The 13,111-nt window shown below is 38.6% G+C and overlaps 1 protein-coding gene across 2 annotated transcripts in view; it reads left to right on the top strand.

The window, feature by feature from the left end:
* The window catches only part of Pot1 (protection of telomeres 1), a 65,697-nt gene that overhangs the window by 15,241 nt on the left and 37,345 nt on the right, over positions 1–13,111 (top strand). For both annotated transcript variants that reach the window (XM_055608184.1, XM_055608183.1), the window contains exon 5: positions 281–395. In XM_055608184.1, coding sequence (XP_055464159.1) covers positions 281–395 — 115 coding nt within the window. The remainder of the gene's footprint in view (positions 1–280; positions 396–13,111) is intronic.

Genomic DNA, 13,111 nt, shown 5'->3' with positions numbered 1-13,111 from the left:
GCTGGTTATACTTACAGGCTGGTGTGTTAATTTTGCTACTTATGAATAAACATTTCAGGAAAACTGGTTTCTATAGTAACCTTTGGATGCTGTGCTTTTTGGGTTTTTTGTTTTGTTTTGTTTTTTATTTTTTAATCTTTCCGTTTTGCATTTTGGTGTCCTTCTCTTTAGGATAAATCTTTTAATTTAAATGCTGTATACTTTGTAATTTACAGATATCACCATAATTGTCTAAAATGTAGATACTGAATGATATAATTACTGTCTTTTCTTTCTTTAGGTTCCAGTAACTCCCTATACATACACACCACTGAATCTACTTAAGGAAGGATCAATTGTCAATGTCTATGGTGTTGTAAAATTCTTTAAGCCGCCGTATCTCACGAAAGGAACTGGTAGGTATCAATGTGTGTGCTGTTTTATTGTAGAGAACTGCGTTATTGATCTCAGGGAGAGCACTCAGAACAAGCTCAGTGCTAAGTTTTAGTTACCGAACAATACGGATGAATAGTATTTGGCTGTTTAATTTGCGAAGTGAATGTGGTCTTTGGATCTCAGGGTCTTATTTAACACAACATGAGCACAGTTTTTAAAAGATTCTAAATGATGTGAAAGTATAGACTTTGTGATGAAGGTGAATATGTTAGCAGATACTAAACATCACCTTCACAGTACTGTGACAGTAGCATATCAGTCACTGTCCCCCTCAAGTCCAGAATGGAAATTAAAGGCAAACGGAAGAGACAGTCCAGTCACAGTGTATGTTGATGGAAACATTAATGTATGCCGAGCATGATCTGGTAAAGTATGCTGGGAGGAAAGTAGCGATTTTTAAGTAATTGAAGTTAAATGTCTGTACGTGTTTTTGTAGTTTTCAAAGAAAATGAAGATCCATAAATTGCATGATAATGTAACTCTTTAAACACATTTTTAAAAAGTCATACCTAGCAGTGTATCAAAGCAGATACTAAGACTCATAACCAAACCTTCAGCAGAGTACAGGGTGTCATATGAAAGAAGGGGGAGTTAGTATGACATGGAGAAGTTAGGAGCTCCACAAGGACCAAATATATCTGGGCACAGGGGTCTTTTCTGAGAGTGATACTCCAAGGACCATGTATGGATATAACCTAGAACTTCTGTTCATATGTAGCCCGTGGTAGCTCAGTAACCAATTGGTTTTACCCTAGTAGGGGAACAGGGACTATTTCTGACAGGAACTCAATGGCAGGCTCTTTGACCTCCCCAGCCCCAAAGGGAGAAGCAGTCCTGGTAGGCCACAGAGGAGGACTTTGCAGCCAGGCCTGAAGATACCTGATAAAACAGGATCAGATGAATGGGGAGGAGGTCCCCCCCATCAGTGGACTTGGGAAGGGGCAGGGAGGAGATGAGGGAGGGAGGGTGGGATTGGGAGGGAATGAGGGAGTGGGATACAGCTGGGATACAGAGTTAATACAATGTAACTAATGATAAAAATTTTATTTTATTTTTTTTCTTATCAGTTACATTTTATTAACTCTGTATCCCAGCCGTGGGATCCCTCTTTCCTTCCCCGTCCCTCCCTCCCTCCCTCATCTCCACCATGCCCCTTTCCAAGTCCACTAATAGGGGGGACCTCCTCCCCATTCATCTGATCCTGTTTTATCAGGTATCTTCAGGACTGGCTGCAAAGCTCTCCTCTGTGGCCTAACAGTACTGCTCCTCCCTTGGGGGGTGGGGAGGCCAAAGAGCCAGTCATTGAGTTCCTGTTAGAAATAGTCCTTGTTCCCCTCACTATGGGAAACCAATTGGTTACTGAGCTACCACAGGCTACATCTGAGCAGAGGTTCTAGGTTATATCCATACATGGTCCTTGGTGGAGTGTCAGTCTCAGAAAAGACCCTGTGCCCAGATATATTTGGTCCTTGTGGAGCTCCTATCCTTTCCCCATCAGACTAACTCCCCTTCTTTCTTATGATTCCCTGTACTCTGCCAAAGGTTTGGTCATGAGTCTTTGCTTTGAGTTAGAGTCTAGCAGTAGTCTCAGTAGACTCCTGTCATACGTTCAATACCAGAAACCATTAATTTAGTTTTTTTACAAGAGAGTAAAAAACAGTGAGCATAGTTTACTTTAGTCCAGTTGAAGGAAATTTAACATGTATTAATGTATTTAACCTATTATAAAACATTATAATTTATTAGTCACTGCATTAAGTATTTTTAAGTACAAAGAGTATCCTTTTTATTTTAATATAAACATGTTTAAAATGAAACAATGGGTATTATTGAAAAAAATAATAAAATACACTGTTTACATATTGCATCCTACAAGCTGTGGGCATGTTGGGTACACAGAGATGTCTTCATTGACTTCATGTTGCAAAATGTATTCACAATTGTAAATATATGCCAGTTATGTTATTGAGCAGTTAGCTGAGGGTAAGCTCTTGAGTGGGCTTAATGGGAGAAAATCTCATTTTCATATTTTACTAATGTACAGTGTTAAGAATGCTGGATGTGGAAGTAATTAGGAAGTAGACCAGGCTAAATGTATAAACTAAAGGAGTGATTTATGAAAGCATTGTTTTATTTTATTTTTAATTATTATTTGTTTATTATAATTTATTCACTTTGTATCCCAGCTGTAGTCCCCTCCCTCATCTCCTCACACTCTTACCCTCTCTCTCTCTTCTCCTCCTATGCCCTTCCCCTAGTCCATGGATAGGGGAGGTCCTCCTCCCCTTTTATCTGACCCTAGCTTATCAGCTTTCATCAGGACTGGCTACATTGCCTTTCTCTGTGGCCTGACAAGGCTGCTCCCCACTTAGGGTGAGGTAATCAAAGAGCCAGCCACTGAGTTCATGTCAGAGACAGCCCCTACTCGGCTTACTAGGGAACCAGAGCTGCCATGGGCTACATCTGAGCAGGGGTTCTAGGTTATCTCCATACATGACAGCTTTATTCGTAATAGCCAGAATCTGGAAACAACCCAGATGTCCCTCAACTTAAGAATGGGTACAGAAATTGTGGTACATTTACACAATGGAATTCTACTCAGCAATTAAAAACAAGGAAATCATATAATTTACAGCAAATGAATGGAACATCCTGAATGAGATAACCTAAAATCAGAAAGACACACAAGTTATATACTCATTTATAAGTGGATATTAGACATATAATTTAGGATAAACATACTAAAATCTGTACACCCAAGGAAAGTAAACAAGAAGGAGGACCCTGGGTAAGATGATCAATCCTCACTCAGAAAGAAAAATGGAATGGACTTCGGAAGAGGGAGAAAACAGGGACTAGGACAGGAGCCTACCACAGAGGCCTCTGAAAGACTCTACACAGCAGGGTATCAAAGCAGATGCTGAGACTCATAGCCAAACTTTGGACAGAGTGCAGGGAATCTTATGAAAGAAGGGGTGGGGGGATAATAAGACCTGGAGGGGGACAAGAACTCCACAAGGAGAACCAAGAGAACCAAAAAACCTGGGCACACGTGTCTTTGCAGAAAACATTGTCTTAAAGTACAATGAACCATTAAGCTGAAACAGATGAAGTTTGATCTACATATGAGTTTCCTAAACGTTTTCATTCCAACTTGACCTTCCTGTTGAGTCTGCTTCCCTCTTCTTCGGCATGCCAATACAGACTTTGGTGGTAATGGCTTTTCTCAATTCTGTGCTTGAAAATCATGCTATGATGAGCTGTGGGACGGTTTTACTACCAGCTCTTAGTGCCAGAGTCTGGCCTGTTAAGTTGTTCCATGTAACTTGATAGAAGATACAATCTTAAAACCTTGCATTTGAGGTGTTAACTCTTGCCTTTGAATGTTTTTAAATATTCAGAAAATACATCATTTTCAGAAGCAATTAAAAATGGCAATGTAAAATTAAGATGTTATTTGAAAACACTGATGACAGTTCTAAGTAGTATAATCATTCTTCTCCTGATCATAGTAAATCATGAATAAAAAGGAATGCCATGGAGAGACATAATTATTTAGTATGTATGCTTATGCTTTGTATTTCTATCAGATATATGTAGTTGAATCCAGTGCCTTAGTAAAAATTCATGGCTAGTAATGAACCATCTGTTATTTCAGGGATAATATGTTGCTGTGTTTCTTTTGAGATACTGAATTAAAATGAATGCCATCAACTTTTTCTGAACAGTCACTGGAAACTTTCAAATCCTTCCTTCAGACATAGCATGATGTCTTCACTCCAGCAAGACAGGCAGTGAGGTTTTAAAACTATCCATGCTGCAGTTTTAGTTACAGCTGCATTTTTATTTCTATTGACCGAGCTCATTCTTCAACAGGATCGAGTGCGGCCATGAAGGTCAGGCAAATCACACTGAGGTTGGTGTTCAGTAAAGGGTCAACTTAGTAAATACTGGCACAGAAGAGTACCAGAATAAGTTTGCTTTAACAGTCCATGGCTGTGTCTTTTACATAACGCTCTGTGATGTCACAGTACAAAGCCATAGTGTCAGTAACATCTAGATGTCTGTGTAATGAGGTAGGTAGGGAATTGCCTTTATGGAGCTCCGAGTTTGCATTTTATGATGCTATAATGTTATGTATCATGGACTAGAACTTTTTGTTAAATTTATCTTATAAATGTTGAGTTTATTGTAGAGATGGCAGGTGCAATTTGGCTTCTTTACTACTTGATTTAAAAATGCTGTTGCTTGCATCCTTAGTATTGAAGATCTATATATGACCTGTAGTATACTATCATTTCTGATCACAGTCTTTTTCTGGTATCAAAAGAACTATTTCCCAAACTTTATTTTAAGTCATGGAAGAAGTATAGCTTTTATTCCTTCAGAAGTCAATCATTCCTGTTATTAAAAATACTAACTTTACAATTAAAATACTTTTAGATTGCTGTGTATGTTGTTTGTGTGTGTTTTCTTTCCTCTGTGTGTGTGCATACACATGGAGACCAGTGAACAGCCTCTGGTGGTCCATGGAAGCTGTCTACCCATTCGCTTTCTGTGTTGTCTGAGACAGGGTCTCTCACAGGCTTGGAATGTACAGACTCAGGTGCCTGACCACAAGCCCCAGGGTCTCTGTGTCTGAGTCTCCTCAACACCGGTTATAAATGCCACCACACTAGTTTGTGGCTGATTGTTTTTAAATCTGGTTCTGGAAATCAACTTGAGTCTGCATGCTTTTTCAGCAAGCACTATGCTGACTGACCTGTCTCCCTAGCCCTGGATTTGGATTCTTTAAGATGTCATTCAGTCACTAACGTGACTCATCATGGGTGTGTCATATGACCTGTTCAAGATAAAAAGGCAGCACTAAGGTCTTCATAGGACTTGGCAGATTCTTCTAGCAGTGCTAGCTCTATGGTTCTGCTTTTTTAATGTAGATTTTAAAGTTGATGGTTATGTGTCTACGTAATGCTGTAGTTTCCACGTGAGACAGGCACTCGGCTTTCCTTTTTTCTGTGCCTCCATGAACTGCTCTAGTGTTTCTGAGTGATGGCACCTCTCTTTGCCACTTGGTTGACATTCAGTATGGGAAGCCATCAAAACTCTGGCTATCCATCACTTACCTGGTGAAGGATGTAGAATGCTGACCTGACTTTGTCCACTTCAGCTCACTCACATTTATAAATATTACAGCCATTTCTACCAGGAAAATAGAGATGGGAGAAGAACGTGTTGAGCCTATGTATTTGCTTTTTCTCGTATACATGAATGATTCTTGATTGAAATTTGAGGTTTTCATCTGGATTTTGCTACATGACACTCTGCCTTTGATCATTTCCTATAGTTAATTATTAACTTAGTAATTTAGAGAATGAGCCTTGCTTCATTTTATAGTTAAAATAGTTGTGTATATCATAAGAGGCTTTTACACAACTTGTGTTGTGTTTTGTTAGGCTTTTGTCACAGTCTTACTGTGTAGCTCTGGCTGGAGTGGACTAAGTCCTGGAATGGACTAAGTCAGTGGTTCTCAACCTTCCTAATGCTGCAGCTCTTTAATATAGTTCCTCATGTTGTAGTGAGCCCAAACATAAAATTGTTTCATTGCTGCTTCATAACTGTAATTTTGCTGTTGTACATTGTAATATAAATAACTGATATGCAGGATATCTGATATATGACCTCAGAGGGATTGTGGCCCACACGTTGAGAATTGCCAGCTAAATAGGCTGGATTCAAATTCACCAAATTTCGTCTGCCTCTGCCACCCTAGGCTTTCACTTCCATATCTATGCCTCAAGAATACTGGGATTAAAAGTGTCGCACCAAGCCCAGCTTTAAAAGTCTTCCTTCAAAAACCTGTGCTATGTTTTTTATTCAGTCAAAGTCAAGTAAAGGTGTGTATGTGTGTGTGTGTGTGTGTGTGTGTGTGTGTGTGTGTGTGTGTGTGTGTTTCAGCTTTCAAGATAGACCTAGCTGAGCAGGGCACAGCTGTATGCTGTAACTAAGGAGTCAAACTTGGGGCTCTGAAGGCAAAACAGAAAGATGAATGTTAATGGACAAGAGGCTTTTTAAGATCTACTTGGGTTGAACTTTCAAGAATAAATAAGAACTTGATATGTGAAGAAGAAGAGGCCAACATTCTAGATTTGAAAATAACAAACATGATCAGACTTCTGTAATAAAAAGTGAAAATTTTAATTTCAAAATTCAACTTCTGATGAAATTGACCTAAACATAATTTTAATCCATGAACTATTAACAGCGTATCAAAATGGTGTTATATTAGGGTAATAGTCTTCATGGATCACCAGTTTTTTGTTTTGTTTTTAAAACTTTACCATTCAATTATAAAAAACAAAACAAAACATGAAGACTTACTGTTTCCATTAAATTCATTACACACACATACACACACACACACACACACACACACACACACACATACACACTGCTTTTATTTCCAGGATAGTGTGAGCTAAATGAATGTTTTTTTGATAATGACTTGTTTCATTTGTTAAATAATGCAATGTTTAGAAGACTTATGTAGCTGGGTTGTGGTAACATATACTTTCAGGCCCAGCACTCAGAGGCAGATAGATCACTGAGTTCAAAGCCAGCCAGTCCTATAGAGCTAGTTGAAAGACAGGCAGGGATATACAGGTAATTCCTCTCTTGAAAAAAAAACACACAAACACACACTTGCGTACACACACACACACACCCTAAGATTTCTGTATAGTGATTTGATTAACATGTGTGATTTTTTTAATAGGTAAAGGAATACAATACCATATCATATCAAAACATTATTTCTATTCAGCCAGTCCCATTACTGTGCCAGGCTCCAGCAGTCCACCAGTACACATTGTACTTCTGTGGTTCTGGACTCTGCATATATTATATTACATATATACATGCATATATCATAGATTCAGTAGTATTCTATGTGACCTTTAACTCCTGGCTATTACTTATGAGAATAACGGTTCTGAGGTCTAACCATATTATAGCATATATCAGTACATGGATGTATAGACGTAGCAGGTGCATGTGCCACAGCGTATGTGTGGAAGGAAAAGGGCAGCTTACTGGAGCCCATTTCCTTCTATCCCATAGGTTCTGTGAAACAAACATATCGTTAGGCTTACCAGCAAGCATCCTTACCTGCTGAGCCTTCTCACAGTTACGTTCTCTCTCTCTCTCTCTCTCTCTCTCTCTCTCTCTCTCTCTCTAAATATCCACTGTCTGGTTTATTTATTGTTTTCTACCTTCCCAGATTTTGTACTTAAAAGAAACATTACTGGCCTTAGTAGCTGTCTACAGATATGATGGGTGTTTCATCTGTGCCCTTTGGTTGTCTCCATCATAGTATAAGAGATAATGAGTATAACTACTCAACTCATTGTCTCCATTTTAAGGCTAATCTGTCACTGTGTCATAATACTTAGGATAGCTAGGTAGTTATGCATTATATAATTAAAATATGAATGGAGATTATATGAGCTCACTGGAATAATTAAAGAGGATATATATATGTGTGTGTGTATATTGCGTGGTAAATTTACTGGAAAAGGAGTAAGATTACCACGTGTAATGGATTCTTGAAATGATTCTCCTTCAAAACTTTTATTTGAATTTTTCCATAATAAACTTGTATGTTGATGGACGAATTTTGCTGAAATACTGTGGCATTTAAAAAAGGGACAGTATTATAGATTTTTAAAAAGGAAATGAAAATGCATTTAGATAGGAATCTCTCATGGATTATATATTTTGTGTATGCATGCTTCTTTGATTAAAGTCCTTCTTAGGTAAGCTACCACTTTTCCTTATAATAAAACTCCAAGGCAATTTATAGTTCATTAAGTTGAGGAAATTAGGTGAATTGCTCAAGATTGCAGAATACAGAGCTTAATTTATCATTGGCTGTCTTTTCAGTTTCATGTCAGATTATACAGATATTACCAAAGTGTAAAAGTTGTTAAATAACTTGTCATCAGTTTGAATCTAAAATATTCCTAAAGTATTTAAGCATATACATGTGTGTATATATACACGCATACTTGTACTGTGCGCTGCTTGGGAAAAGGATGCTAGAATGATACTCTTTCTGTTCTCCACCTTTACTGCTGATGCCAGGTTGCAAGGCAACAGACTATGAAATTACGTTAGTTTTGCATTTCCGTTAGGGAAAGGTTAAAAATAACATGATTTTCAAGAAATACTTTTCTCATCCTATTTCATACTTTTGCTTTGTTGTTTTGTTTGATGAGCAATTATCAACACCCTTGAAGACAGGCTCATTGCTGATCTTACCTGGTACACTTAGTCTTGAGTTGGGAGTTAGATATTATATCATTCCAACCCTTGATTACGCTGTTGCTCTACTGGAATTGTCTTATTTTGTGTCCTTGACATTTTAATTTACTTTTGGAATAAGATAAGGAGGTTAAATGCTTATTTTCTACCCTCAGTTCTTCTGGAATCTTCCTTTATATCCATAGAGAATTTTCTTTTCAGGGTGGCTAGTGACTAATTAAAAGTAGTTAGTGAAGATACCAGTGGATACTGAATGACATCTCTTTTTTTTTTTTTATCTTAAAGTCTGTACTTTCAGAGATATGTGCCAGTTCTGATCAGGTTGACACTGTGTCTTGGCGGAGTATTTTATATAGTACATTTATCTTGCTAAGACAGTATCATATGCTGATGAAACAGCATGATCAAAGCAACATGAGGAGAAAAGGGTTTCCATTGCACTCTTAACAGGGCAGGAACCTGGAAGCAGGAGCTGATGTACAGGTCATGGAAGGTACTACTTGCTGGCTTGCTGTGTTTGCTTTCTTACAGAACCCAGGACACCAGCCCAGGGAAGGCCCCATCCACAGTAATAGGAAAATGCCCTATAGCTGGATCTTATAGAGGCATTTTCTTAATTGAGATTTCCTTCTCTCAGATGACTTTAGTGGACATACAACTGTCCAGGACTGACAGATTCTGAGATCGTATGAATGTTTACAAAAAAAGTGTGTCATGAGGAGCAATAGAAATCCTGCTGCTGCTGTTTTGGCTGCTACTCCTGGCCAGCACTTGGGTGACACTTACCTAATTATTGATTTTTGTTTTGTATGTACAGGTGTTTTGCCTGTACATAGGTCTGTGCACCAGTTCTCTGCCTGGTACCCACTGAGTCCAGAGACACTATCAGATCCCTTGAAGCTGGAATTACAGATGTTCTGAGCCTCCATGTGTGTGTGCTAGAAACTGAACTTATAGCAGCGAGATGCCTTGACAGCTGAGACATCTGTTCACCCCCATTTAAATATTTATGTTGCTATTACCTTTTAATTATGGATGTGTGCATGATGTGTTCATGTGGGAGCATTTTCCAGAAATGAAGCAGGTATCAGACCTGGAGTTATCAGCCACTGTGAGCCAGGTGACGTTGTGACAGGGAATTGAACTCTTCTTCTTTGAGACAGGATACGACTGTGGAGCTCTGGCTGACCTGGAACTCTATTTAGACCATGCTGGCCTTGGACTCATAGAGATCCTCCTACCCCTGCTTCCCCAGTGCTGGGATTAAAGGTGTGTGCCATTACGGCCAGCTCTTTGGATACCTTTATTAACTTATTTTACAAAGAAGAAAATTGCAGCACAGCGAGAGTTAATTTCAGTGTCTTCCCCAGGCTTCAGAGAGGGAGAAATTTTATAAAAGCCATATGCTTGCTGTAGGTAAAAACATGAATTAATTTTCTTACCATAAAATTTAATAGCCTGTTTATGTTTTTTTCACCAAGATATATCTGCTTCATGAATTCTGCCATTCTTTAGGGGGTCTTCTGTATATAGTCATCACCCTAAAAAATATTCACTGCTTTCTCTTTGACCATAAGTATGTCATGTATGAGTGTGTAGTTTATTATAATAACGCATAAGGCATCTTCAGTGACTAGAGCATTCAAATTAAATTAAAAGCTCCTTTAAGCATCCTCTTATCTATAAAACCTTGTAATGAATACTTTGTCATCCTTAACTCTTGCATCTAGGAATTGATCAGTGTTTCATTCTTCTATGTAGAACTGGATTTATACAGCTTTGTCTTTTCATAAGTCATATAGCTTAATTAACATTGTGTAAGCTGGTGAATATGAAAGCAGTAGTTATGACATCTAAGATGAATGCTTTGGAAAGGCAATAAACAACACGCTATCTTTCCTATGAGCTATCAAGCCATCTCTTCCTCTTGCCACTCACACTTTAGTCAAGTCCTGGATAGGGAGCCTTGTACTTACAACCTACATCCTCTTTGTGTTTCCTGTAGAATTTTACCTTTGTTCAGGTGCCCTATGAAAGCCTTTTGTTGAATCTTACTCTTTTGTTATATTAGTTTATGAATTATAGATATGGCTGAGTTTAGTAACAGTTACATGAGAACGGATTGGTAGTGTGTTATGAATTCCTCTGTAGTGAACTTACTCTATTTCCTATTTCCTGTCAGCTTCATGAAATAGTAAATGCTACAGCACCATTGAGATGCAGTATAATCTGCCCAGCTAGAAGAGCTTTGAAGCCTCCCTCTCAGCTGTAAGCTTTTCCTTCCTTGGGAAAGCATACACCATGGAGACGTGCATTAGACAGGCTAAGTGTGCTTCTCAGCTTCTCACCTTCAAGGTGCTTCGGCCCGGACACTTTACCTAGCCTGCTTGAGAAATTAGCTTTCCTTGTTTCAAAGTTAGAAGCAATACTGTTGCGTACAGTTTTATAGGAATTCAGGAGATTCTGTGATTACATATGTATTTGTATAGATTGCTTAGCATGCTGCCTTGTACGTAATGAGTCCTGGACAATGGTTAACCAGTAAGTAGTACAGGTTTTGCTTTGTTGAAGCTCTGATTATAAGTTTTGTAGCTTAACATAAATAATATGTTTCATATCTGAAAAGTAGCAAATACTCAACTGTGTATTTTATATTTTACCAGCTTTTATTTCTTTCCCTAAATCTATTTACAGTATCTAGTCTGCTCTGATCATTAGTTTAACTCTGAACAAACGAGAATCAGTGGCCAAAATCTAACCCAATCCTTTTTCTGATGTCTGACATTTCAAACTTCGACTGGTCTCAAGTTTGTAAACAGGCAACCTTGTTTTTGTTACCGCTCTAAAAACGTGAGTGCTTAATTTAAATCCGTTTTCAGGTTTCTGTCCATGTGTGCCAAACTCAAAGGTCAGCTCCCATTTATTTAGAAAAGTGTCATTCATATCAGTAGTTCTGGCTTTGTCATGATGAGTCGTTACTTGTGCAGAGAGTGTGACTTTGTATTGCACTGAGGGCTGGAACCCGGCTGTCCAAAAAATAAATCAGCATGAGGAAAATCCAGTCCTTGGTTAGTGTTCTCATTAAACAATGAGTGAAAGTATTAGGTTCACTTATGTAATGTGTTTATAAATTTGACTAGAATACAGTAAAGCAATGTATGTAGCTATCATTGTTAGAATACTAAACACTGACCAACATAGTGGAGTTTTTGGCATTGGAGGATAATGAAGAACATTCCTAAAGAAATTTAAATTTCAGATAGTCTCATGTAAACTATGCAAGGAAAGATGTTCTGTAAGTATTTAAGGTTGCATAGAGTGTATTGTACGCCTACCATGGTTTTAGCATTAAGAAAGTCGAGTGCCTGTGAATTATTACTTATCAGTATGTATATATAGACATATAGGTAGATTTTAATGTTTTGCTTTCAAGGGAGCTCTTGCTGTATAAAAACAATTTTCCCTTTTTCTGGCCTTCCTATGTATAATAATAAAATCATGTCTGTGAAGTATTTAAACACATGGAGGGTCTTTTTTTTTTTTCACAGTGGTTAAAAGGCACAGGTAGTTGCAGTTACAAAAGAGAAACTGCAAACCATGCGAACTCTGGGAGCAAGGTCTTAGCATGCTGGTTGTATGTGCTGTACCCCATGCGGACATGGTCACTTAGATGAAGTGTACGCACACACACGCACACACACATGTTGAGATTTGAGGCCTCCCTGCCAAGTCTGTTGCTGCTAGAGAGTTTCTCTCTGTGTACACCTGTCCTAGCTCAGAACCATGTCTTTACAGGCTGCAGGACTCGGGACATACAGGTAGTCTCCCTGACACTTAGACATTCCCCAACTTCTCAGTCCTGTAGCCTGCAGCAGCTCATCTTCCCTTCATTTCCCCCGGGATTCCACAGGTTCTCTTCACAGACCCAGTTATCCTCCCTCCTGTGGCCTCCACAGCACCCTTCTTCTAGCCTATCTCCATTCTTACGTGTTCATCTTCCAGTACCTAGAAAGAAGTTCTGTTCTGGACCAGTAATAGCCACACCTTGGAGGGTTTCAGAACTCCATATCATGCAACCCATAGCCAATACATTCTTCTAAGATCAAGAAAGACAGCAGAAACCAAGGAGTGAAAAATCAGCTTAACAGAGACAAGACCTGATAATCAGCACCTAGAATCATAGTCATCCCAAACCCGGGTCTTACAAAACATAGGATAATATGTGCCCACTAAAGCCCAGAAGCTCTACCACAGCAGAGCCGAAGTGAAGATAAGAGCTTCAGAATAGCCTTTATGAATAAGTTCAGGGACCTTAAAGAGGATAGTAATGAAATCTATGCAACACAAACAAACATTG

The sequence above is a fragment of the Psammomys obesus genome, unplaced genomic scaffold, assembly GCF_907164565.1.
Source record: "Psammomys obesus unplaced genomic scaffold, mPsaObe1.curated_primary_1811, whole genome shotgun sequence".
NCBI lineage: Eukaryota > Metazoa > Chordata > Mammalia > Rodentia > Muridae > Psammomys > Psammomys obesus.
Note: the sequence above shows the minus strand (reverse complement) of the source record. Positions and strands in the feature narration are given on the sequence as shown.